The 24,392-nt window shown below is 37.7% G+C and overlaps 1 protein-coding gene across 1 annotated transcript; it reads right to left on the bottom strand.

The window, feature by feature from the left end:
* Positions 1–9,139: 9,139 nt before the first annotated feature.
* On the bottom strand, positions 9,140–23,950 carry LOC136569470 (coiled-coil domain-containing protein 171-like). Its single transcript, XM_066569866.1, has 8 exons — positions 23,849–23,950; positions 17,225–17,392; positions 15,030–15,148; positions 14,413–14,798; positions 13,545–13,661; positions 12,590–12,816; positions 11,202–11,381; positions 9,140–9,289 (listed from the first exon to the last, which is right to left on the bottom strand). Exons 1-8 carry the CDS (start codon positions 23,948–23,950, stop codon positions 9,140–9,142), a joined length of 1,449 nt encoding a protein of 482 aa, XP_066425963.1.
* Positions 23,951–24,392: the final 442 nt, after the last annotated feature.

Below are 24,392 nucleotides of genomic sequence, written 5' to 3'. Positions count from 1 at the left end.
GACTCCATGGCATAGCAAAAAAACACCTCTCCCTAAGCAGACTGAAGAAAGACTTTTAGAAGTGACAAACTGACTAAAAGCCCCATGTTTTGTCTCCCTCTGTTGTTGGTCAGAAGGAAAGAAGGGCTATGGAAGGGTTTTAAGTCTCATGATTCTTTTTAAATTTCATTAATAGATTTTTCTTTATATATTTTAAAGTTTTGAGCCTGTTTTGCCTTTGAAGTCTTTTACTTCTAATCCTTATCTCAGCCCATGAGCTTTTTAATTGTTCTTTCCCCTTCCTCTACTCAACTGTGGCAGAGGAGAATAAGTAAAGGATTTTTTGTAGGTGCACTGGCTTTTAATGCACTGTAGGTGCATTGGCTTTTACCAATGTCAAACCCATGACACTATCAGATTTTACTTTACTTACTATCACTGTAAGAACATTCACATGTCTCAAAGCAAATAAACCATTCACTACTAACAGTACTAAGAAAAAGTTACAATTATTTGAGGTCCACGTTTACTGAATTCTGTCCTACACTATTTCCAAGAAAAAAAATGCAAGACAGAGGGTGACAAGAAAAAAGCCCAGTCTGACAAATTTCTACAACTTAGAGAAAGCAAAGTTTAAAAAGCAAGGAAATGCAAAGAACTGCAATGGTTGCGGTTGCAAGGAAAGGCTATTACAAAAACATTAATGGTTTAAAACAGAAAGAAAGGAAAAAGCCTTTAAAAAAATTTAAAATAGTAATGAAAGAAAAAAATGAAAAACCAAATACCCATCCACCTGCCACCAACACTCCCCCAAACCAAAAAAATCCAAACAACCAAGCAACCAAACACAAACAAAAATAAAAATAACCAAGCAAATGGGGACCACTAGAAAAAAAAAAAAAACCTACTAAAAATTACAAAAATTTTAATCCCTGTCTTAGCTTTCACCATCCCCTTCCTCTTCTGGAAAATGTCTCTGAACATTTCTGTTTGTGCTAGTTTTAATGCTACATTATGGAATGCTACATTTACAATTAAGTGTTTTGTGCATTTACAATTAAGTGTTGTTGCATTTGCCTACAGCAGCTGTGCAGCATGAAGGGAGATGCTGGCTGGGAACCCACATCCTGTAATTGCTTGAAAAGCACACTTACCAGCAGGAGCAGGAATAGGAGCAGCAGCTCTACCAGATACTTGGGGTGAAATGTGAGGCTGAAGAAGATCTGTTTAGTAAAAGTAAGTTTTAATAAGCAAGGAAATGCACAGAATGGAAATAGTTATGGTTACAAGGATAGGTGATTACAAAATGTTAATGGTTTAAAACAGAAAGACAGGGAAAAGCCTTTGGTTAAAAAGAAAGAAAGCAAGCAATTAAAAGAAGTAAAAAAAGAAAAAATCAAAAATCAAACACCCACCCACACACCTCAACCCCTCCCCAAAACCAAAAAATTCCAATCAACCAAGCATCCAAACCCAAACTAAAACCAAAAAACCCACAAGGAAATAGGAGCCAATAATAAAAAACACTAGACTAATAATTTTAATCCATGTGTTAGCTTCCACCATCTCCTTTCTCTTCTGAAAACAGTCTCAGAACATTTCTCTTAGCACTAGTTTTAATACTCTCTTATGTTTATATTTAAGTATTGTTTGCCCAGAGAAGCTGTGCAGCATGAAGGGAGATGCTGTCTGGGAACCCACATTCAAGTGACTTTAATTGCTTGAAAGGCACAAAGCACACTTACTCACAGGAACAGGAGCAGCAGCAGGAACAGCAACAGAAGGAGGAGGTGGAGGAGGAGGTGGAGGAGCAGAAGCAGGAGCAGGAGGAGGAGGAGGAGGTGGAGGAGGAGGTGGAGGTGGAGGCGGTGAACCACCTGCTTCAGATTCAATGTGGCAGTGTGAAGATTCTGTTTGGAGAAAGTAAATTGTAATAAGCAAGGAAATGCACAATACTGGAATGGTTGTGTTTGCAAGGAAAGGCTGTTACAAAATGTTAATGGCTTCTAACAAAAAGAAAGGGAAAAGTCTATGAAGGAAAGGAAAGGAAATTGCAAGGAAAGGAAAGGAAAGGGAAAGGAAATTTCAAGGAAAGGAAATTGCAAGGAAAGAAAATGAAATGTCAAGGAAAGGAAATGTCAAGGAAATTTCAAAGGAAGGATATTTCAAGGAAAGGAAAGGAAATTTCAAAGAAAGGAAAGGAAATTTTAAGAAAGGAAATGTCAAGGAAAGGAAAGGAAATTTCAAGGAAATTTTAGGGAAAGGAAATTTAAGGAAAGGATATTTCAAGGAAATTTCAAGGAAGTTTCAAGGAAAGGAAATTTCAAGACAAGGAAATTGCAAGCAGATTTCAAGGCAAGGAAAGGAAATTTCAAGGCAAGGAAACTAAAGGATATTTTAAAAAAAGGAAAGGAAATGCAATTTCAAGGAAAGGAAAGGAAATTTCAGAGAAATTTTAGGGAAAGGAAAGGAAATTTCAAGGAAGTTTCAAGGAAAGGAAAGTTCAAGAAAAGGAAAGGAAATTTCAAGGAAAGGCTATTTCAAGGAAATTTTAGGGAAAGGAAAGGAAATTTCAAGGAAAGGAAAGGAAATTTCAAGGAAAGGACAGAAAATTTCAGGGAAAGGAAAAGATATTTCAAGGAAGTTTCAAGGAAAGGAAATTTCAAGGCAAGGAAAGGAAAAGGAAGGCAAGCAAAGTTCCAGGAAAGGAAAGTTCCAGGAAAGGAGGAAGGATAATAATATTAAAAAAAAAAACAAACCCTCAAAAACCAAACACATACCCATCACCCACCACCACCACTCCCCAAAACCAAAAGAAATCCAACCAACCAAGCAACATTCAAACTACAACAAAAAAACCCCTTATCAAATAATGACCAATAGAAAAAAAATACAGCACTAATTTTAAGTCCTGTGTTAACTTTCATCACCTTCTTTCTCTTCTGATATATGTCTCTGAACATTTCTGTTTGCACTAATTTTATTGCTTCAATATGTTTACAATTCAGTGGTGTATTTTCCTACAGAAGCTGTGCAGCATGAAGGGAGATGCTGGCTGGGAACCCACATCCAAGTGACTGTAATTGCTTGCAAAGCACACTTACCATCAGGAACAGGAGTAAGAGGCACCAAAGCTGCTTCGGATTCAAAGTGAGCCTGTGAAGATTGTCTTCCTGTTCTTAATGCTCCAATTCTGGCAGCTGCCAGTGAGTAGAGATCCCTAAGATGTCTAAACATGTTCTTTAAATAAAAGTAAAAGGAATCATTAGTGCCAGGCAAGCTACACTTAAATGCCAAATAGCACACATCCACATTTGTTACAAAAGACAGAATTTTTTTTTAGCAGAGAAATCAAATACAGTTTGGAAGCCAGCCAGATTCTTAGTCCCAGGACTTGAACATCAAAAAGGTCTAACACTGGATTTTGTATTTCTTCTAGAATGTTGAATACTAATGTAATTGAGGAGCAGGGAATGAGTCCACACCCTAGTTAGAAGATGTTGTGATGTTTTCAAGTATGCAGTACAGCACTGAGCTCTTGATACAATTTTTTCATTTTATTTAAATACAAGGCTCACTGCAAGTTCAATTTTTGTTCACAAAAAATTACCACATAGTTTCAAGCTGATGTTCACACTTCCAAGATGAGTCAATTTACTAATCCTTCCACTCCACAGCAAAAAAATTAACTTGCAGTAACAAAAGAAACATCACAAACCTACAGACCTCTGAAAACAAATAATCTGATTGCACTAGAACTGGAAAAATGTAGCTGTTTCCATGTATGTAGTGGAATAATGTCCCAATTTTGTTATATTGGTTTAGATTGATGATAAAGTTAGCAGGACAAGAGAGCACAGATGATTTGGCAGTACTGGTGACTTTATATCTACCCCAAGTAGTCTCAACTAACTGTTGAAATTATTGGTCTTCTTTACAATGCATAATCATATTTTATTTGTTATAATTTTTCCCTTCAGATGGCATGAAATTGGACTTTTGAATGTAAACCTGTGATACAGACAAAAATTAACCTTGTACCACAAACAGGGATTTACAAAGGTTTTTCAGTTTTCCTTTTCAGTTTTCACATTGCTGATCTTCAGAATAGATGTTAACCCAGCTAAAATCAATCGGGTTGTTTCATTGTGGTGCCTAGGAAACAGCAGTGGCAAATTAACCCATATCACATCTTTTTTCATGAGAAAAAATCTCCAAAATGTCTTGGTGCTGTGGTTCTAGTCCTAAAAGAGGATTCTTGAAGATTCTAAGGCCTTTAATTTAAATATGCGCATTGCAGACTAACTAAGGCAGTTCTAGAGAATGTGCCTGCAAACAACTCCACTGCTTTCAATGACAAGTGTCCCTAAAATGATTCCTAAATGCTTACCTCACTCAAGATTACAGGATTGCCCTTAATACAGTTTGGCATGGAGTAAAATTAAAATCCATTAGGTGACCTCTGTCTATAAAAAGGCAAATTTTATCATAAAACCTCAATAATGTGCTTGGAAAGGAATCAAACAGGAACTAGAGATGAGGGCAGAGGAGAGAGAGAGGGAAAAGGGGGAAAGAGAGATGTGAAAAGAGAGAAAGAGAAAAAGGGATGGAGAAAAGGAAGTTCACAGTGACACAGATGTGAGCCATTGCTGCTGTTTGTATATGTATTGAGTTACCAAATGCACCTGAGGCTGCAGGTGAACAAGAACTTCACAGTTCTGCCCCACCAGCGAGCTCCCCAGCACATACTGTACTATGTTATTTATACCACAAGCACTCTGTGCAAATATGAAATGCAACTTTTTGTGTTTATGATTCTCTTCTAGAGAGAAAGGGGGAACAGGCTGCAGGTGCTTCTGCAATCATTGTGAGGTCAAAAAAGAATGGGAGTTGAGATGGGACTTAAAAAAAAAAAAAGCAGCATCCACTACCAAATTAGAAAATAAGGATTTTAAAGCTGGTGATTGCCACAATGCCTCCTGTGGAAATCGCCACCCATGGGACCTTTTGTGCAGCTCTAAAATGGATCATCACTGTACTGGGAAAAGATTTGTAATTCAACCGTTTGACAAAAAAATTCATCTGTGCTAATTAGCTTCATGGGAATCTCAAGGCATTATATATTTCATATTTCCATATTTTAGTGTGGAAACACGATAATGCACACATAATTTATATCTTTATCATATTGAAATGTATGTATGCATGCAAGAGGGCAACAGTGAGAAATTATAATCTGCCTTTCTTGAATGTTTGATTTTGTGACCCTGATCCTGCAATTATATTCTGCATTAGAACAGAAAATCTACAATAAATTGGGAGGAATTACTGCAGAAGCTTACACACTGTATGCAATACTTACCTTGCCTAAGTTCCTTGCACTTTACTTGATTACCTACTCTCTCCCTAATTCAGACAGAGAAGCACAATGAAAGAAATATGTACTCACTCTGCCTTTTGTTCTCTCATTAGGAAAAAAATTCTGCTTTAGCACTAATGTATTCTGCACAACTATAAAGACTAAGGGATAGTTTCTGTAGAAGACCAAACTTAAAAACAATAAGGATGCATTGCACTGAATCTGCATTCAGAGCTGAAAATATGGCACATTATTGGTAAATTTCTCTTTTTTTTCCACTCATTGTTTTGTCCTAAAAAAATTAGTATTTTGAAATGTGCAAGTCTTTAAACCTACAGAAGCAAAATAGCTTCTATATTTAAACATTCTAAATAGCAATCTCTTTTAAATGAGGAATGCTCTATACACCACAGTTAATTCTAGAACCATGGGTTGAAAAAATCTGATACTGACCAAGAAGGAGCCTGAAAATCTCATCTTTTTTGTTTGTTTGGTTTTGCTTTTTTGTGGGGATCTTAGTTTTGGTTTTGTTTGTGGGTTTTTTTAATTAGTCTTGTGTATATTAATGGGAAAAAAAGTGAAGGGGATAGAGGGATATTAATTTTCAAATATATATACTTCTGTCCATGTTTGTTTTCCCATCCATTATTTAATACTGTAACTGCAAAACTGAAAGTTGACATCATCTCTGAAATACCATGTGCAAGAGTATACATGGAAATTCTTTCAACTGTTGACTGCAATACTTTTGAAGCTTTTTGCTCTCCACATGCTCAGAGCATAATCTGTCTGCCTGTTGCAGCTCAGATGCAAAAAAGAAAGAAAATTTTAAAAAAAAAACAGGATTGGTTTTAGACTCTAACCTGGAATGATCTAGCCTCTGGCCTGTCTCTCATTGCTTCCTCTGAAAGGGTCTTCAGGCTGGGGAGTGGCGCGGCTGCTGCAGCATCTGATGCCACAGCCTCGTCTCTGACCTAAAGGGAAAATACCCCAGCATCAGTGGTAATTCTCCTTCAGAGACACGAGCGGGGATGAACGGTGTCCCCTTGAGCCCATTGAGTGGACTTGCATTGATCACTGGACCTAACATCCATGGATAAAGCACGACTGATTGAATTTTCATTGCAAATAAATCTCTCATTCACAGTGCTGGGAGAGAATGCTACCAAAAAAAAAAAAAAGTACCCTGCCCTGAAAAGAGAAAGGCCACGGACATGGCACGACGTATCTATTACTGTAAAAACACAGCAGTTGCTGCATGACATTCACTTCCAAAGTTTGAAAGAAGCCAGTATGAAGATGGTGGTGGCACAAAGGAAATTTCTTATCAGCACAGTTTGCTGTAGGTGAACCACGCAGTTTAGGTTCTGTCACTTTCCATGAGCATTAAAGGAAAGAGACTTGAAAAAGATATCTGAAAATAAAGTTAAGAACAGTTTTGGTGAATACAGAAACTAAAATAAAGAAGAGATTCCCATTTTGCTAGGAATTAAAGATGTAGTAAGGGAAATGGACACTCCAAGGTAATGAAAACATCTCTTGCTCTGTGCTGCTGTAGATTAAAAGCAGTTATAAAACCACCTACCATTAGAGCTATAGTATAATATGAAAACATTCCTTTCTCCTAAATAATTAATATGTATAGCTTTGTTGGACCTTCAAATAGTCTTATACCAGGCCACACTTGTACAAGTCAGAGAGAAAACTTGAGATTATTATTAAATTTAAAATGAGCTTTAAAAAAATACCATGGAAGGTTCTGACCACAGATTATGACTTCCTGCATTTTCTTTTCCTATTAATAATTTTCAGAGGTTAAAGTAGCAGACACAAAGCCAAATGTTTTATGGCCACCAAGTATGTGATCTCTCATTATTCAGTAGAGGGTTAACCACCACAATTGCTAATTTTTTGTATGTTGCATTAGTCTTGGCAACCAGAAATAGTGCTCAGCGAGGGAAGGCAAGTGAATTTTGTCATAACTTCTACATTTAGAACAAGGTGTGTGTATACTGCAAACTTGCATTTTATTCCACTATAGTTTTTTAAGATGGTAGAAGTTGAGGGAGGAAACTTCAACTCTAAGGAAAGGAAGTTGCTTTGCAACAACTTTTCTCCTCCCCTGAGAATAAACAGTTCTAAGAGTTTGGCATGTTTGGAACACAAATCAGAGGGTGCACTTCAAATTCATACTCATTCAGGGCGGCCTCCACAGCTTTTATATGATTAATGATCAACTCTTCATCTCTATTATAAAAGAAAAAAAAAACAAAACAAAACAACAATGGAGTAACTTTATAGAACTGAAGCTCTTCCAATGTACAAATTATTCTTCAGCTACTTTATGGTTTTGATGTCTTGTAAAATAATTGTTGATAAACTGTTTAAATTGTTGATAAATTGTTGATAAACTCCAATGCAAATCCTAAAAATAGTTCATATTAGTGCATTTGGTGCATTTCCAAATGAAAGATGCTTCTGTTGAGGATAAGCAATTAAAACTGATGTAATTATATGCTTATCAATGAACAACTATCATGGCTTGGATACAGAGATCATTAAAAGTCTCTAGCAGGATGGTATTATATTCTTGTATTGGAAAACACTGACAGATTCTGTTTATTTCATCTGCTTTGCTTATATGCTCCAAAGGGAGAAAAAAAACCCCTATTTGTTGTGAAGAGCTGCTAGAACAATGAAGGGAAAGTTGTCTTTGTTGATTTTCAGTTGCTATATACAGAAAAAAATGCCATTTTTAAAGTCTCTTCACATGAAAATAATCTTTTCTGGATATATGTGTGGCCACAAAGAAGAATGTCCAAAATAGATTGGGGTGATTACAATGGAAAGGGCAAGCGTTCTAGAACAAATCCTTCTGCAGGTGACAGCTGCTTTGATCAAATCCTACCAAATAACATTTGTCATTTTAATGAGCTTGTTAAACATTTCATGGAGGATTATACAAATTGCATTATTTCCCTCGTGCATAAAGCCCTTACAGCTTCTCAGATGTTGGTCTTCAGAGGTCAAATGAACCCATGTATGACTAAAATTTTTTTAGATCCTAGCCATGAAACAATATTCATAATACATGCTTCATACTATGGTAAGTATTAGAAACAAAGTCTGTGAAGTTGTTGTTTTATTTTAATCTCACCATATGGCGTAAGAATAGGTTAGTAATAAGCTCCTTCAAGTCAAGGGGGCTCCTTTTGACTACCAGTCTTTTCAAAACCAGTGCCTGAGCCTTTCCTGCCACTCCAGGTTATGGTGCAAGTGGTGTGGGAATTAGGTCTAAATCCAAAACTCCCTGAAATCAGCTGGAAGATCTGTCTTGTACCACAGGAAAGGCGAGATCCAAAATGGGTTTCAGTCCCTTTGGCAGTGAAGACCTGTCCCCTAGCTGATGCTTCTGTATTTACTATAAATAAATTGTATCTGTCTATAAAAAGTTGGCGTGGAAACACAGAGACCAAACAATCATTTCTTAAATAAACAGAACTTTAAGGATGTGCCAAAGAGATATTGTCAGATCAGTAAGATCACACAGGTCTTTTGTTTGCCAGATATTTCAGAACCCAGAATTTGGAGCACTATTATGGGATAACTGCATAAAATGTATGACCTAGTATTTTGAACTAACACTTTTGCTTTTAGAAGACTATGTCTGAATTTCAAAAAAAAAGGAGACAGATGTACTTTTCTCTTCTAACCTTACACTTTCCAGGGCTAAAACCTGCCCATGGAAGTAGGAATTTAAATTTTTATACATTTTAAGTGACATCCCCTGCGCCCCAGGGCTCACATTGCTCCCTGTTGGATGGCACGCTCTGCCTCCTGGAGAGTCTCCTGCAGCCGCTGCTGGTCCTGCTCTGTGTCTTTCAGGAGTCTATTCTGGTGATCCAGAACTTGGTCTCTTCTCCTCAGCTCTTCTGTTGCATTAGAGAGGCTCTGCCAGCAGAGAGCAGAGTTGCTATTTAACCCAAATAAACCTCACTTTATGCCACTGGCTATGACCAACATGGAAGACAAATTGATTGCGAAGTAGATTTGGACCACTGCATACTAAAGTTTTATGAATTTCCTAGGAAAAGCATTAATGACTCAGAACCCGCCCCCCCCCCTCCAGTTTTTAGCATATTTGCTATGTATAAATAAGTTTTAGAAAACAAAATTATTGTAGGTAAAAAGCCCAAATCAAACCCCCACTGAAAACTTTTTCCTTAATTGTTGAAAATAAAACATCCATAGCTTAAGAAAAAAAATGGAGTCTTTGAAGTGTTTTCTCAGTAGCCTAAAATTCTCAGCAGACTGAGTAGTGTGTGTATTTACTCCTCTTATTTTATTTATACAAGGACTGCACTATTTGGCTTGTTGAACAGAAGGTGAAACTCTGGTGACTGTTCCAGAAGAATAACATTACCATCAGAGGTACATTGGAGACCTGGCTTCTATCTTTGTTGGTACATGAGTGCAATTCCAGTGTATTGCTCAGTTCCTGAACCCGTCGCTGGTGTTCTTGTAAAAGCAATTGTGCCTCATGCTCATGCTGCAAAGCATTATCTAACTCCTCCTGTACATTGTCTTGGTTGATTCTCTGGAAAGAGAAAGAAGTTGTGCCTGATTCTGTAATTATATTCAGTGCTTTCCCTACCACTAAGTGAGTGCCACTTGCAAACCTAGCAAATTCCAAAACAAATGCATGCTTAGGATTAGTATTGAAGTTTTTTTAACATGAAGACAGATCACTGGACAGTAAAATGGCAGACCAGTTAATTACTGTGTTTTTTATAAAGAACATTCATGTAAAGTTTTGGCATTCATAATTCTTGTCAAAGTAGCACCCTAGGATGCAAAACTTCAATATTTAGAAGGAAAAATACGCAGATCAATGTTCAAAACCTTAGTGGATAGCTTATTAATCCTTGTAAACACCTTTGTGGACTGTTCTTCTCCTCCAAAAACTGTTCCAGATAGAGGAAATAATTCTTCAAGGAAAGTCATCATCTGCATTTCAACTACAATCTAAAATGCGGCAAGTTTCATCTAACTGTCCCAAAACACTAAGGGAATAAAACCTGTTAAGAACAAAACTGAAGATGATTAGAGATTTTTGACTTAAAAAAAAAATCCATTTCACTAGCTAAGAATAGGAAGGACAATGGGTGAGACATCATCTAGCAGATATTCTCTGCTTGGAAGTGTTTGGATTGGGACACCCTGACAGGTTCTACCAACTAGGCTTCAGGTTAGGGAACCCACAGTGTCTCAGTAAGTCAATCAGCAACAGCAAAAGATTCAGGGGAATTTTGGGCATTTGTGCTACTGACAATGTCGGAGAAGGCTTTTTCTCCCCCTGCCATAAAGTAACTTCTTCAGGGAAACAGACCCAGTAAAATTTGAATTGTTTTTATTATAACAACATCCCTTACTATGTTTTTCATCAACATCCATTCGGAATTAAAACTGCTACATTTATATTTCATGAACTTCTCATAAACGTACTCTTATTGAATACGTTCATTCCAGCTGACTTTACTCTGTGGAAGTGAAATCTTCTTTTAGGATACATAAATCACATCAACATTTCCAACAAATGGGAGAACCTGCATTGCTGAAGACCAAACTGTCATTTATACAGGATACCTCCTTCTACAAATCAAAAGGAAACTCCAGTGGGAAAAGGGTATTTCTAAATACATCTGTCTTCTAGTTTAGTGACATTTACTGGACAAGTTTTCTGGAAAATTCTATTGAAAGTAAATCAATTTTATGCTTGTTTTCCAAAATAAAACAAATCAAAAAATGTGTAGAAAGGAGAATCTCTTTTAAGCAAGAGAGTCTCCAAGTCAAATGTACTTACATGCTGAAGTTCATTTAATTGCTCTTGCAGTCTGCAGGCTTTTTCAGCATCTTTTTGCATCTCGTTGAAAGCCCATCTGCATGCTGCAAGCTGCAGGTGCAGTGAGTGGGACTCTACCTCTGCTGCATGAAGCCTTTGTAAAAATCCAAATACTTCTTGCTGCAAGATTGCTATGTTTCTCTGTCAGCAAACAAAAACAAGTTGATGGGCTATAAAGTCTGCTATTTTAGCAATAAAATGAATAATATTTAAGACCCAAGAAAGTGAAGACAAAACCATCATTTTTTCCTCTCTCTAAAAGACATACACAAAAGTCTGAACCTGTCACCTACCAAGGGTTACTGCAAATTCTGTTTACAAAGAACTACTATTTTCACCTAAAGTCTACTATAAAATATTATGAGAGAAAGTGTTTGTCTTTTCATTTTGGTTAAAGGGAAGAAGGTTATCTTTACTGAAAGAAAGGATGGTAAACATGAGAAAATAGGAAACAATAATAAAAAGCAACCTTAACACTTACACCAAGCCAAAAGCAAATTTGTTCTTATAAGCTAATACAGATCTGATAGAACTTGAAAAAAAAATCTTTTCCTTGGATACGCTAACCTGTTGTAGTTTGTGTCTAGTATGTTCTGTTTCCCCCATGTTATGATGTTAATGGTTCTGCCTTTGTTCCCCTCTGTTCCACAGTTACTTGTCAATCTCCCAACCCCTCCCCGGTTGCCCCAGTTACCGATGTATCTTTTTAATTCCCCGCCCCCAGCTGCCTGCCAGTCACCCGGCACTCCTGCCTCTATCTCTAGAACCTTCTAGCCAGAGCGTCGGGTGATTGGTTCAGGGGCCGGGGGCCCTCCCTCCGTTTGTTAGAATTGGTTCTCCTTTTATGTCTGTCACCTATGTATCCCCCTTCCCCAGACTCTGATTTGTTCATGTGTTGTTACCACCCCTACCTCCCACTGCCTTTAAAAACGCAGTGTTTCCCCGCCCTCGGGGCTCTGTTGTTCCTGGGTCGCTTGGTTGTGCTTGGTCCCTCCGGGGGCTCAATAAACCGTATTTTGCCACTAGCTGGAGAGTCGCCTCTTCCTCCTGCGGAGTGGCAGTCCTGCACGGCAACGTCCCTTTGGCTGAAGGCGGGCTGGCCGGCTAGCCTGGGCGTTCACCATCTGCCGGCCGACTTCACTAAGCCTCCTCCAGAAATCCTTTGTCAATAAACAAAAAGACCTATTCACACTCTAATGTGTGACAAATCTAGTTCTTAATGTCCGTGTAGTAGTACTTCATTGTCATGGACTCATTACCAGCCTGAAACCAAATAAATGCTGTTATCGAGGAAGCTTCACCATTGCTGTAAACCTATTTTCCTGAAGGGGGACTGTAAATCTGCTTACTGTGCTGGGCAGTCTGTCATACAATCCAGTTTCCAGGGCCTGGGCATTTACTGTCTGGAGCCCACGAGCCAGCCTCTCTATCAGCGAGTCCCTCTCCAGGTAGGCTCTGCACCCACGAGCGTTCCCTTGAACTGTCTCCATCAGAACGCTCAGGTTGTCCATCAGTTGTGCAAAGCAGTTCCTGGCTGCACTGATAAGTGAGTGTCCAAAAAGCCAGGACTGTGCATCTTTAAGAAACACCACCACAAAGGAAACATCGAACAGGTTATTAGTTCTGGTTTCTTGTAATATCCCGTTCTTTTTCATTTATACAAGATGGAATCTGTAAATATTCCGAAACACAGAATACAGAATCTGAAGCACTGTTCAAACTTTGCTTTTTAATTTTCAATTTCTTGAAAACAGCATGATCAAAGAAGAAAGTGCCTGCAACTGAATCTAAAGACATTTGATTGAATGGCAACTTTTATACCAATTTAGTGTTTAGCCTTTTGGAAAATGCATCATCTTGTCTTTGTCCTGCTATTTCCCTTTATTCACATAAAGTATCCCTCTTCTTGTATCCTTTTTTCTGTGACAAAAATGTGGAGACTCTAAAAGTAGAGGTTAATAAAGAACCAGGGATGGCAGCAATGCAGATGGACCAAGGGAACGTGTATCAGTTCTCACTGTAAATAAACTGCAGAAACACTCTCCAGCCTTCAGCTTCCATGGCTCTGTATACTGAAAGGATAAAATATCCTATCAGCTGTTAAAGAAAATGGATCTGTTCCAACAGTACAGAGATGTGATCATTCAGAGAATGTAGAAAAGAGTTACTATTGTATCTTGCAATGAAATTACTCCTTCAGGGAAACAGTCCCACTAAAATCTGTATTGACTAGCTCAGGATATAACCTCTAGTCAAAAGCGTCTATTATGTATTTCTGCTACAACAATATCCAGTTAAAATTACCTTGTTTGCTGAGAACACCCTCCAGTTCTGAGATGGAACTGATTATTGCAGTATAGAGGTTAGAACTAGTCAACCAGTGAAGTGCTTCAATACAGTCAACTCCTTCCTCTCCAAAACCTGTGAAAGAGAATTGCAGCTAGCAGGATAACTGAATCACTAAGATATGGCACACTGCTATCTCCAGCTCTTTCAGAAATTAATCAAAAATAAGCATATAAACAACAAATTAGACGGAACAATTTAGACTGTTTTAAGCATGCTTCCAGAATTACTTTTTTTAAAAAAAGTAGATGAATCTTCTAATTTGGAAAACATTTTGATACTATTTATCCTTTTAGAGGGAAGTATAAACTGGTCTGGTAACAGAAAGGGGCAAGTAGACATAATCTTGAAAGAAAATTTTAAAATCCTATGCTAATATTTTACCTGAATCAGAAAGCAATTTTGGTGGAAAATTCTAGGAATTTTGGTAGGAAATAGGTATTAAAAATTATTAGAAAAAGAAGAGGAAATACTTTAAAAAAAAAAAAAAGGTGACAGTTAATCATTTAGGAACATTGCAAGATCTTTACCACAGAGAAGATGCTGCAGCGCCTAGTTCTGAAATCCGTAACACAAATATCAAGGATATCAGATACTGTTGAGTTCATGTGCATAATTGCAATTTTACTTGCAATGCTTAACATAAGAGTAGGCATTTGCTCTTAGAGTGAAATACTTTCATGAAGAAACACAAAAAACATAAATCCATAAATAGTAATTGTCAGAATGTCATTAAATATGTCTTTATGCTCTAGCAATAATAATAATATTGCTCTTTGTTATTCCCTAAGCATGTAATTTGACATCTTAAGAACATTTCACTTGCATGTCAAAGGATGCCTGCCTCTGGATTCTCCCAGACAAACTTGAATTCCAGAGCTTCCTCTGCATCCATCTGTCCAGATGACAAAGGTACAAGAATATCGGGCCAGAGCCCTCAGCCTGTTAGCAGCCAGAACTGCGATCACGGCTCTTCGGAACACATAAACCAGGTTCTTGGCTCTTCTCTGCCTCAGCCTGCCTTTGTCCTGGTTTCTTTCCATGACAGCAGGGAGAGCATAAAGGAGGCTGACGATTTTGTGGTTCAGGAGTTGGTTCTGGTTCACCTGTTCCTGGAGAATGTCTCTTTGGCAAGACGTGGCGCACAGTCGGCCATAGAGAGAGCACAGGGCCCCTGACAGCAGCGCACAGGCTGCCAGCAGGGGTGAGCGTCTAATAATGAATTTTTCAAGGAATTGTTTTCCTGGGTCAGTTGTGCACACATTTGTTCAAGGCCACACAGTTTTTGCCTGCTTTTCTGCTTCCTCTCTTCACATTCCTGCAACAGAAAGAAACCAAACCAAAGTGGAAGAAATATTAACTAGATGGTTTTTACCTAGACAAGAGCAAAAAGAAAATTCTTAGTTTTGCCATTCCAATGATTCATTCCAATGATTCATTCACTCTTTGTGAGCATTTGATAATGTATTTTTCATGGAATTGTTTTCCTGGGTCAGTTGTGCACGCATTTGTTCAAGGCCACACAGTTTTTGCCTGCTTTTCTGCTTCCTCTCTTCACATTCCTGCAACAGAAAGAAACCAAACCAAAGTGGAAGAAATACTAACTAGATGGTTTTTACCTAGACAAGAGCAAAAAGAAAATTCTTAGTTTTGCCATTCCAATGATTCATTAAAGGAATAAAAAATGTTAGTAATGACAGTGATAAAAGTATCTCTTCTAGTCAACAATTACAGAATCAGATATATGAAACCAAAGCAATGGTAGGAGGGAAATTGCCACGATCATCAACTGCAAATGTACTCCTGATTTCTGACAACAATTCACCAATACTGTGACAGCTCACAGAAGGTCCAACACCACTTGTCTGCCCACAGTACACTTTTAGGGGTTGACTTAGTAGTAACATCCTCCAATTTCAGAGAGAACACTGCTCTACCAAGTAGAAAACCAGTGTAAGTGAAAGGAAAAGTGTAAGGAAGGTTGGAATATGAAACTAGACAAATTTAAGTTTTCACCATGCAAAGACTTCCAGCCCTGAAATCTGCATCAAATACAGCATTATTCTGTGAAGTAAGTTGCAGTAACTCACAAATAAAAAGGGACATCTGTTTCCTTTCTTTACAATGCTTTTAACTGAAACAGGTGTGAAGGAATGTGATGATAAAGACAGTAAATAGTTTTTGTGGAATAACATTTTGGATTGCAAATAACTCATTTAATAAGCAGTGACAGTTTTACATTTTAAAACCACTTCTCACCGTAGTATCAGTACAGCAGAGACGCTTAACTCCGTTGAAATCTTGTGATGATTGCAAACAATAATTTAAAATGGCATTTAATTTTTTGTTTTGTTGGGGTTTTTTGGGGTTTTGGTGGGGTTGTTTTGGTTTTGGTTTGGTTTTTTTGGTTTTTTTTTGTTTTTTTTTTTTTTTTTTTTTGCAAAGCCAAGACATTCCAGATTATTATTAAGTTTTAAAACAATTTCAGGGAATTCTAACATAGAGAATGTTTTCTTTATAAATAGCTCCTAAGTTTAGGATGTGTTTTCAACAAGCATGAAAGGATTCACTCTTGTGGTTTTAACACCACACATCCCATGCAAACTAAATGGAGGAATGAACCGAGCCAACAATGATCTCCAAATGCACACACTTGCACTTGGTGCTAGAAAATATTAGCAAGACACTTCCAGATAGATCACACTGAACTGTAGGAAAACTGAACTGTAGAAAAAAAACAACACAGTCTAAAATCCCAGAACAGATGCTAAGTACATGAGAAGAGCCCTACAGACCTCATGATCAGTCTCAATAAAAATGCTTAATTAAAAAGCAGGCACAAAAAGATACAAGCCCCACAAACACTCTCAACAATATTCACCCCTTCCAGCTTCTCTTTCCTTCCCTTTCCTCTTCTACTTCAAAAGAGAAATAAACCAGAAAACAAAGTGAAATCCTAAAGAGTGGCTTAGCCACTCTTAGCTTAGTCTCTGGAGCCAGCTGACTTACCTAAAAGGGGGCTTTTTTTTCCTAAAACCACAAGGTTTTCTGGGAGGAGAGGTCATGTAAGCTCACTTGCATTATTATCATGCAGAAAAGTACAGCTCCTCCTTCACACAAATGCTGACATGTTTTATAATAGGTATTTCCAAAAATGTCATAATCCAAAAGTTACAATTAAACAAAAAACCCACACTGGCATTCTTTCAAATAGTAGATCTGAACCATAAACACATAATTTAAAAATGGTATTCCTGGAGAAAGCCTATTTTGCCAATGGATTATGGTAGAAGAAAAACTTGCTTTATGACTGTAAATGACTACATTCTGTGAATTCTTCATCAGTAAGATGAATTTATTATCTTTTAATTAGGTCCCTGTTGCTAGTATCAGATATTCCTTTCAGAATGTCCTGCACAGAAGGTGGAGCTGAGAGACTTGAGGCACACTCCAGTCACATCTAAAGGCCCACAGCAACAGCATCAAACTGAGCTGTGGACAAGCCAAAATAAACAGTGTTTATTTGTTAGTGTCCAAATCCTTTGGGGGGGATGAATATCAGTCCTTTTTAACGAGACTGCAGTGTGAACAAATGTCACTGAGCTCAGCAGAGGCAGCTGATGCCTGGGGACACTCACCCTCTGGTTAGCCTTGCTGAAGTTCGAGACCAGGGCTTCAATATTCTCATGCAAGAGGGCACAAAGCTCTGTCCAAGGTAATTCTTCCAGGGGGACGTTTGTCTGTCTGGAAAGCACCTGGGCATTTGCCAGGGTCTGGTATAAGTTCAGGAGGATGGACATCTCCCTCTGGAACACAAAGAAAAAAATTAATTGCTGTAGCTGGGCAATGTTAAAATCAAAAGAGATGCATCCTATGTGTGGTAGCAGTGCTGCGCACAGCTGAAAATGAGCCCTCAAGGCTCATTCTCACAGCTTTACAAAATTCCTCAGTTCATTTCTCATAATGGCAGCCAAAATATTGCATAATATTACAGCAGAGTAAGAAAATAGATTTCACTAAATTTATCTAATTAGACACAGTATGTAAATAAAGTATGTGAATAAATCGCAGTCCTGTGGGGGCCACAACCATGACCTGGCACAGATAAAAATTTCCATGCTCTTAGTGGATGCAATTCATTCACCCATGTTAATACCCTGAGGTGCATTCAAACTGTGCCCCAACACTTGCACAGCACACAGAAAACTGTCTGGCAAGGCAGTTGGCAAGTTGGCAACACAACACACTTAAATTATTTTAAAATTTTGTTTTGCATGTATTATATATGATTAAATATCTGGCCAAAATAGTCCTACAGCTCCATCAAACTCCACAAGCTGTGCCTCATTTATTTACAGTGATTTTAATCAGTGGTATAATAAAGTGATTCAGGTTATAAATAAATTTTAGCAACAACAGCATGCAGTAGAAATTCAATTCTTCATACTTTTAGTACATACAAGTGCCTTAGAAACTTTGATTAAGATAACAGAAATGTTATCTTAATGTTTCTGAAATGCCATGAAGACTGTATCAGTACAGTCAGAGATCAAGATAAGATTATCAGACTAGAGTGGAAAGAACATAGGGAGCGTAGAAGTGGTATAAAATATGAAAAAATACTGTACAGGTCAGGAAAGCAGGAAGGGAAAATGAAGGGAAGTAAAATGCACTGACATTTTTACATAATTTAGGCATGGGTATAGCAAAGACCAACAGCAATATATTAAATGTTACCTATACTTAGTTTCTGCCACAGCCTTCTGCTTTTTCATTTTGGGCAGCAAAATCAGAGCTGTCTCAATGGAGTAAACAGGATCACATACAGGCACTTCTGCTTCCCAAACAAATAGAAACAGCTTTGGGAAATACGCAAAGCCATCCAAGGCAATAAATACCTGATCTCATAAGGCAACCACTAATACAACTCTTCCAAAAATGAATATTTTATCACCTGCTCAGGACACTCTTGTGGTTTGAAATCCTTTGAGTAAAACAATTAAAACAACCAGCTCTATGAATATGACAGTGAGACAATCTTTTTTTTTTAACCTTTCAGTAACATAACATTAATTTTGAGTCTACCATTAAGTACTGTTTCCATTACCAGAAATCTTGATCATGAATGGAATCTTGTCCTGAATTCTTGTCATGTATAACATATATTTTACTAAGGAATACAAATAAAAAGGAAAATTCCTACCACAGCAACAGCTAGCAAGCACTTCAGGTTTGGAAGCAAACACTTCAGTAGAATATTTTGAGCTTGCAATTATGTTTTGTAGTTAGAAATAGCAATCATTAATGCCTGTAGTTAGGGCAGACAGTTGCTTTTCTCTGTATGTATTCCTTTTGTGCCTGATGAAATGACTTTTTCAGGCTAAGTAGGCCAGCAAATGTCTTTTAATACATTAATGCTTGCATGGAAGAAGCTGTTATGCTCCCAGAAAGAAAAAAGAAGATCCTGATTTTATTTGCCTCCAGTTTATGAATGACAGATCTGCCTGGGCAGTGGACAGCACTAAGACAAAGTGGGGAATAACTCCATCAAGTGAACAAAAGACACCCACAAATCTGAAGACTCTCTGATGCAGGTCTCTGCTCCTGTCCACAGGGAACAGACCTCACGCACCTTCCATGCTCAGAGCTCTGACAGAGAAAGAGGAGACGTTTCCAAGCCACCAGCAAAAAAAATGTATATTGCTAAGAGTAGAAAGAGAGCAAATGTTACCACATAATGAAAGGAGAGATTTTCTAAACATGCTAAGAACTTTCCTTTGTCCATACTGCTATGCAAAAAGATGGGACAATTGTTATTCAAGGTGTAGCTGAGTAAAGAGAGTAGAAAGGCCCAAAGTGGTCATATAAGAGGAGAAAGTTTTCAGAAAATAATCCAGTAAAATACATCCAATGTGCCAAATCCATAGCAAAACATGCAAAAAACAAAACAGCAACAAAATAACCCCCCTGCTTTTCCATCTGAAAGCTTGAAATAATTTTCAAGCAATTTTTACAGTCAAATACATGCACTAAAACTAAAAGAGTGTATGACAGAGAAAGAGACATTTCTACAATGGTAGCTAATGAAACGTGACAAAAAAGTTGGGTAGAAAGACAGAATATTCTTCACATGAAATGACGATCCATATCTACAAAATGCCTTAATTAGGAATGCCAGTACATACTACCCATACTTAAAAAAAACATTTTCAAATTAGCTTCTCCAAGGCATTGGTTACATTTATTCATGTATTAAATTTTTTAAAAGGTAACATAATAACAAAAAGGGTAAGAGCATAGCAGAGTTCTTCCACAGCTCAGCACAGCAAATGCAGCAAATCTTCAGCACAGTACATATTTTGACAGTATGTTTTAAAAAACACCTAAACTAAACGATGTGTGCCACATTTTTTTCCTTACTATTGAGCCTTCATGCAGGCTGAAGCTGCCAGGAGGAGTCACTAGTGTCCCAGGGGATTCTTCAGTTTCCTTCCTTTCCTCAACCTGGTCTTTCCATTGCATGCTGGAGGATAAATGCTGTCTTTGTAAACTGGAAAGTTTCCACACAAAGATACTTTACCCAAAATTACTTCTGGCAAATGCACTGTGCTCTTTTAAAGGATAATCAATGGATTTGCCAGATACCACTTTAGCACATCACATGGATGCTGAAACTGCTTGCCTTTCTTAATTGAATGAAGAAATTTATATTCCTTCTAAGAAAGATTTTTCAAGAGGTTATATTTTCAGCTACCAAGCCTCGTGACATGCAGTTCATAAGATTATTTGGATATGACCTCAAAGTTACGTATAAGAAACAGAATTCTTCATATTTTAATTAACACAACAGCTGTCTTCAGAGAGACCATGTCACATCTTGCATCATCAATGCTGATTTCAAGTACAGTTCTTGCTCTTAAGGTTTCCACATGCCTGACTCTACTCTGGAGTGACTTTTAAAGCAGACTGCCCAGAATTTTAATCTGTTCTTGTACTGTGTCAGTCAGGAAAACAGATATATCAAGAGACCAGCATGACTAAACAGGCAGCTGATGAGGAAACTCCAAGGCCAAACAATAGTATATAAAGGAGACAGAAGCAGAGACAGGCATCCAAGGAAGAATTTAAAAAGATTGCCTGAGCATTTAGGCACAGTGTCAGGAAAACCAAAAGCTTGCTTCAAATTGATGTTTGCAGAGGATGACAAAGGCTTTTTCAGCTCAAGTTTTAAGTATCTTACTAAAAAAACATCTCCATCACCATGAATCTTGTATGAGTTGCTCAGGCCACAAACTTCCTTTCTTGTAGGAAAAGCCAGTTTCTTTCCTTCTCCACTACTACTTGTGTAAGTCAACATAAACACCTGTGTATACAGAGCCATATAGCTCTAGGCTGAAAGAGAGCTCACCCAAGTTCTCCTACCACAGGCACAGCAGACTGTGCTGGGCAGGAAACATCCCAAGAGATTTCCTCTGCTGTCACACCTTTCAATATTTTTTAACCATTTAAAGCTTTCAACAGCCATTCAAAAGTTGAAAACAAAGATTACCCACTATAAATGATCGACAACTTCATTACAGGAGTCTTAGAGATCCAGCTGAGTCACATAAGTGGAAAATAATGTCTTCATAATAATATAAGTGTATATAGAAAAGCCATCTTTTCTAGACCTGCTGGCTATGTTTTCCTACACTCACCCCAACCACTACTGGAGGCTGGACCTAACCATAACTATGATTTTCAAAATTTTTTATTTGGCAAATGATCTGTAACAGGCTAGTTATTATCTGTACCATTCACAATACCTTTGGTTACTGATATGGGCCTGTTATAGATGGACTGCCAGGTTCTGAACCTTTAGTTTGGTTTGGCACATTGCACCCGATTTTCTGCTGACTGAAAATTGCAGGGAATGTAAACTACAAGTTGTACTCAAAGTGTCTACTGTCATTTTATAACAGCTTTAAAAGGAAACTTATACTTTTTTTCCTCTCTCATGTGTATTTTCTGACTCTCTGAAATCTTTCCTTGATACCCCTGAAAAAGCTTCTCTCCTGCCACATTGCTCTTCCTTCAAAGTGCCTTCAAGTTCTTGAATTCTCAACTACCAAGTGATAAGGAAGCAGTTAAAGGAAGTTAGGAAAGACTACCATGGTCTTTAATGCTGTTTGCTGTTCTGTTCTGCTTTTTACAGCTGAATACATTCTATTAATTCTATACGGCATTGGAAAGCGTTGAACAATGTAAAAATGTATTAATACATAAAGCTCAAGACAGAGAGAAATAGATATGCTGACCAAAAGCACATTCTGTTGTCCTTTCATGGAGTTTGGATTTTCCTGTTTTCAATTATTTGTATTACTGAAATTTTCCAGGGGAATTCTATTTTTTTAAGTAGACTCGTAAAAAGGTGGGATTAACAGTAAACACTACACTTGCACTCAGAGCAAAGCGCATGTGGAGCTTGTTCATGTACATAAACAAGGAAGGAAACCTTACCAGTTCTTCACCTATAAAAGATAAATCTCTTAACTTCAGGGAATGCTACCCTCCAGTTCCTTTGTATGTTGTAGAAGTAGAGAAGGAATCAAGAAAACTGAATCATCACTACTTATTTAATTATCACTTCAGAAACCTAAGGGACTGTACTTAGAGAAGGTCATAAGAAAATAACTGAGAAAGTGTCAATGCTTATTGGTGAAAAAAAAAGAGATGATATTCCTTCTTGTTTTCTCATCTGGTTTTTCAAAAGTCCAATATGAAGGCTTTGTTAGTCAGTATGAGATCACTGAGCAATTATCTTACCGGTTTTTCATACTTGTTTTTTAAAATAAACCCTAATTGCTTTAATGGATCAAACCCTGTGTGATACAGTTTAATAACACAAGAATTTGATATTCAAGTATACATATTACATTTTTTCATGTATTATCTGGTAACTGCAGATATAATAGCTTTGAAGCCAAAATGGTCTCAGCTGAAATTTGAAACTGCAGTCTCAGGATGCATTAATATCTCACACCTAGAGAAGTTGGATGTATGCACTGTATCTCCAAAATTATCTAAGTACCCATTCCAAAGATACAGGACAGAACATTTTAACAGTTTAACTACTGTGAAACATTTCCTTTCCCCTCACTGTTTCAATGCTACTTTGAATTCTCAAACATAAGAATGTGACATTTTATTTTAATATTTATTCTATTAACTTAATAGTCCCCTGAGAATAGGAGATATTTTTCTATTACCTTTTGCAATTTTGACACTCATTGCAAAAAATCTACTCAGTGTTTTCACTGGAGCAAGGAAGTCCTGGCATTTTTCAAAGATTGTACCTTTACAAGGTACATCTTCTTTCATCTTCTGTTTCATTGTAAATTTCTACCACATATTTAACTAAAAGTTTACCTGCATGATTTCTGTAGCGGATTTACATTGTATATGTGCTAATCTTGCTGCTGCAGCATCTTCTTCCAGTTTCTTTATTTTCACTGTTTCTGCCTAAAAGTACATTTTGAAAATATTCATGTCCAGAAAGATGATAACATCATGCAAAGACAACTTAATTTCTTCAGTTTATTGGGTCTCCATAAACCAATTTGTGGCATCTGAACTACTTGCACTTTAGAACTGTGAAAACTCATATCAATAAATAAGTAAAAGAAAACAATTACATATCCAGAATATTAAAATAAAAGTTTTTGTTTAGTTAAAGAAATTGATGTAGGATTATGTTCTTGCTGCATTTTTTATACTCACAGATACTTATCTCCATGTAAAGGCCTGGACATGGAATTTCAATTGAAAAAATGCTTCTAGCAATAGCAGTAACTACAGAGCTGCTATAATAGAAATTCACATGCAATTTTAACTACACTGTTTCCTGTCAAAAAAATATTTTCACTTAGACTGATGACTGATTTGAAAAGAACAATACACTCCAAAAGGACTCCTGCCTTCAAGTGATGCAACAAAGATCAAGAAAAAGAAATTAATATTAAAAGTCATTTAAGACACCTAAAGTTACACAGATACAAGTGAAGTCATTCATTTTGGACAGGTAAAGCAAAGTAGAAAGTATGTGAGACTGAAGCTGACTCTAAGCACTTCAGTTAGTGAATCCACCTTTCCTGCCAAGTGATGCTCTGCATTTTGTTAATCAACACAAGGCACTCATAGCCTAACTCAGAGGTTTCAAAAATGAAACTGCTCAGTTTTGCCAATGCTTGCTGAGGCTCCCAGCAGCAGGGAGAAAGCTTTACTTCCAGTTCTTTGATGAGATACTCCTGTCGTGTATTCTTGAAATCCAGATGCTTGGCCTGAAGCCTCAGGATCTTGCTGCAGCCATCGTGCTCTGCCTCCATATCCTTCAACTTCCTGGCAATGCTGTTCAGGGCAGCATTTGTGTCCTAAAGATAAATAGGTACATGAATAAATAAATACATCAAGAGGTACTTTTTCAAAGATAAAGTATTGCAGTAGAGAGTTCAATAGAGGAGGAGAGACCACATCTGTGGCAGCCATGACTTTAAAGGTCCGCCTGAGCTGCCATTCCCGCCAGCCAGCAGAAGGAGCGGTAGGAGTGCGCGGTTTCTCGGCGCGGCACGCGGGAGCCGCTCCGCTGACAGGGACGCGCCGGCTCGGCGGTCAGCTCTGCCCGAGGCGGACAGAAAGGCACGGGACCACAGACAGGGATGGGAGAGCGTCCCCCACCGGGGCAAGTCCAGGTTTTATTCCAGAAAGCAGAGTAACACCCAGGGGAAGCCGCCGTACCGAAGGGCCCTGGGGGGAGGGAATACACGTGTT

The sequence above is a fragment of the Molothrus aeneus genome (genome assembly GCF_037042795.1).
Source record: "Molothrus aeneus isolate 106 chromosome Z unlocalized genomic scaffold, BPBGC_Maene_1.0 scaffold_33, whole genome shotgun sequence".
Lineage (NCBI taxonomy): Eukaryota > Metazoa > Chordata > Aves > Passeriformes > Icteridae > Molothrus > Molothrus aeneus.
This window is presented reverse-complemented; position numbering and strand designations above follow the sequence as displayed.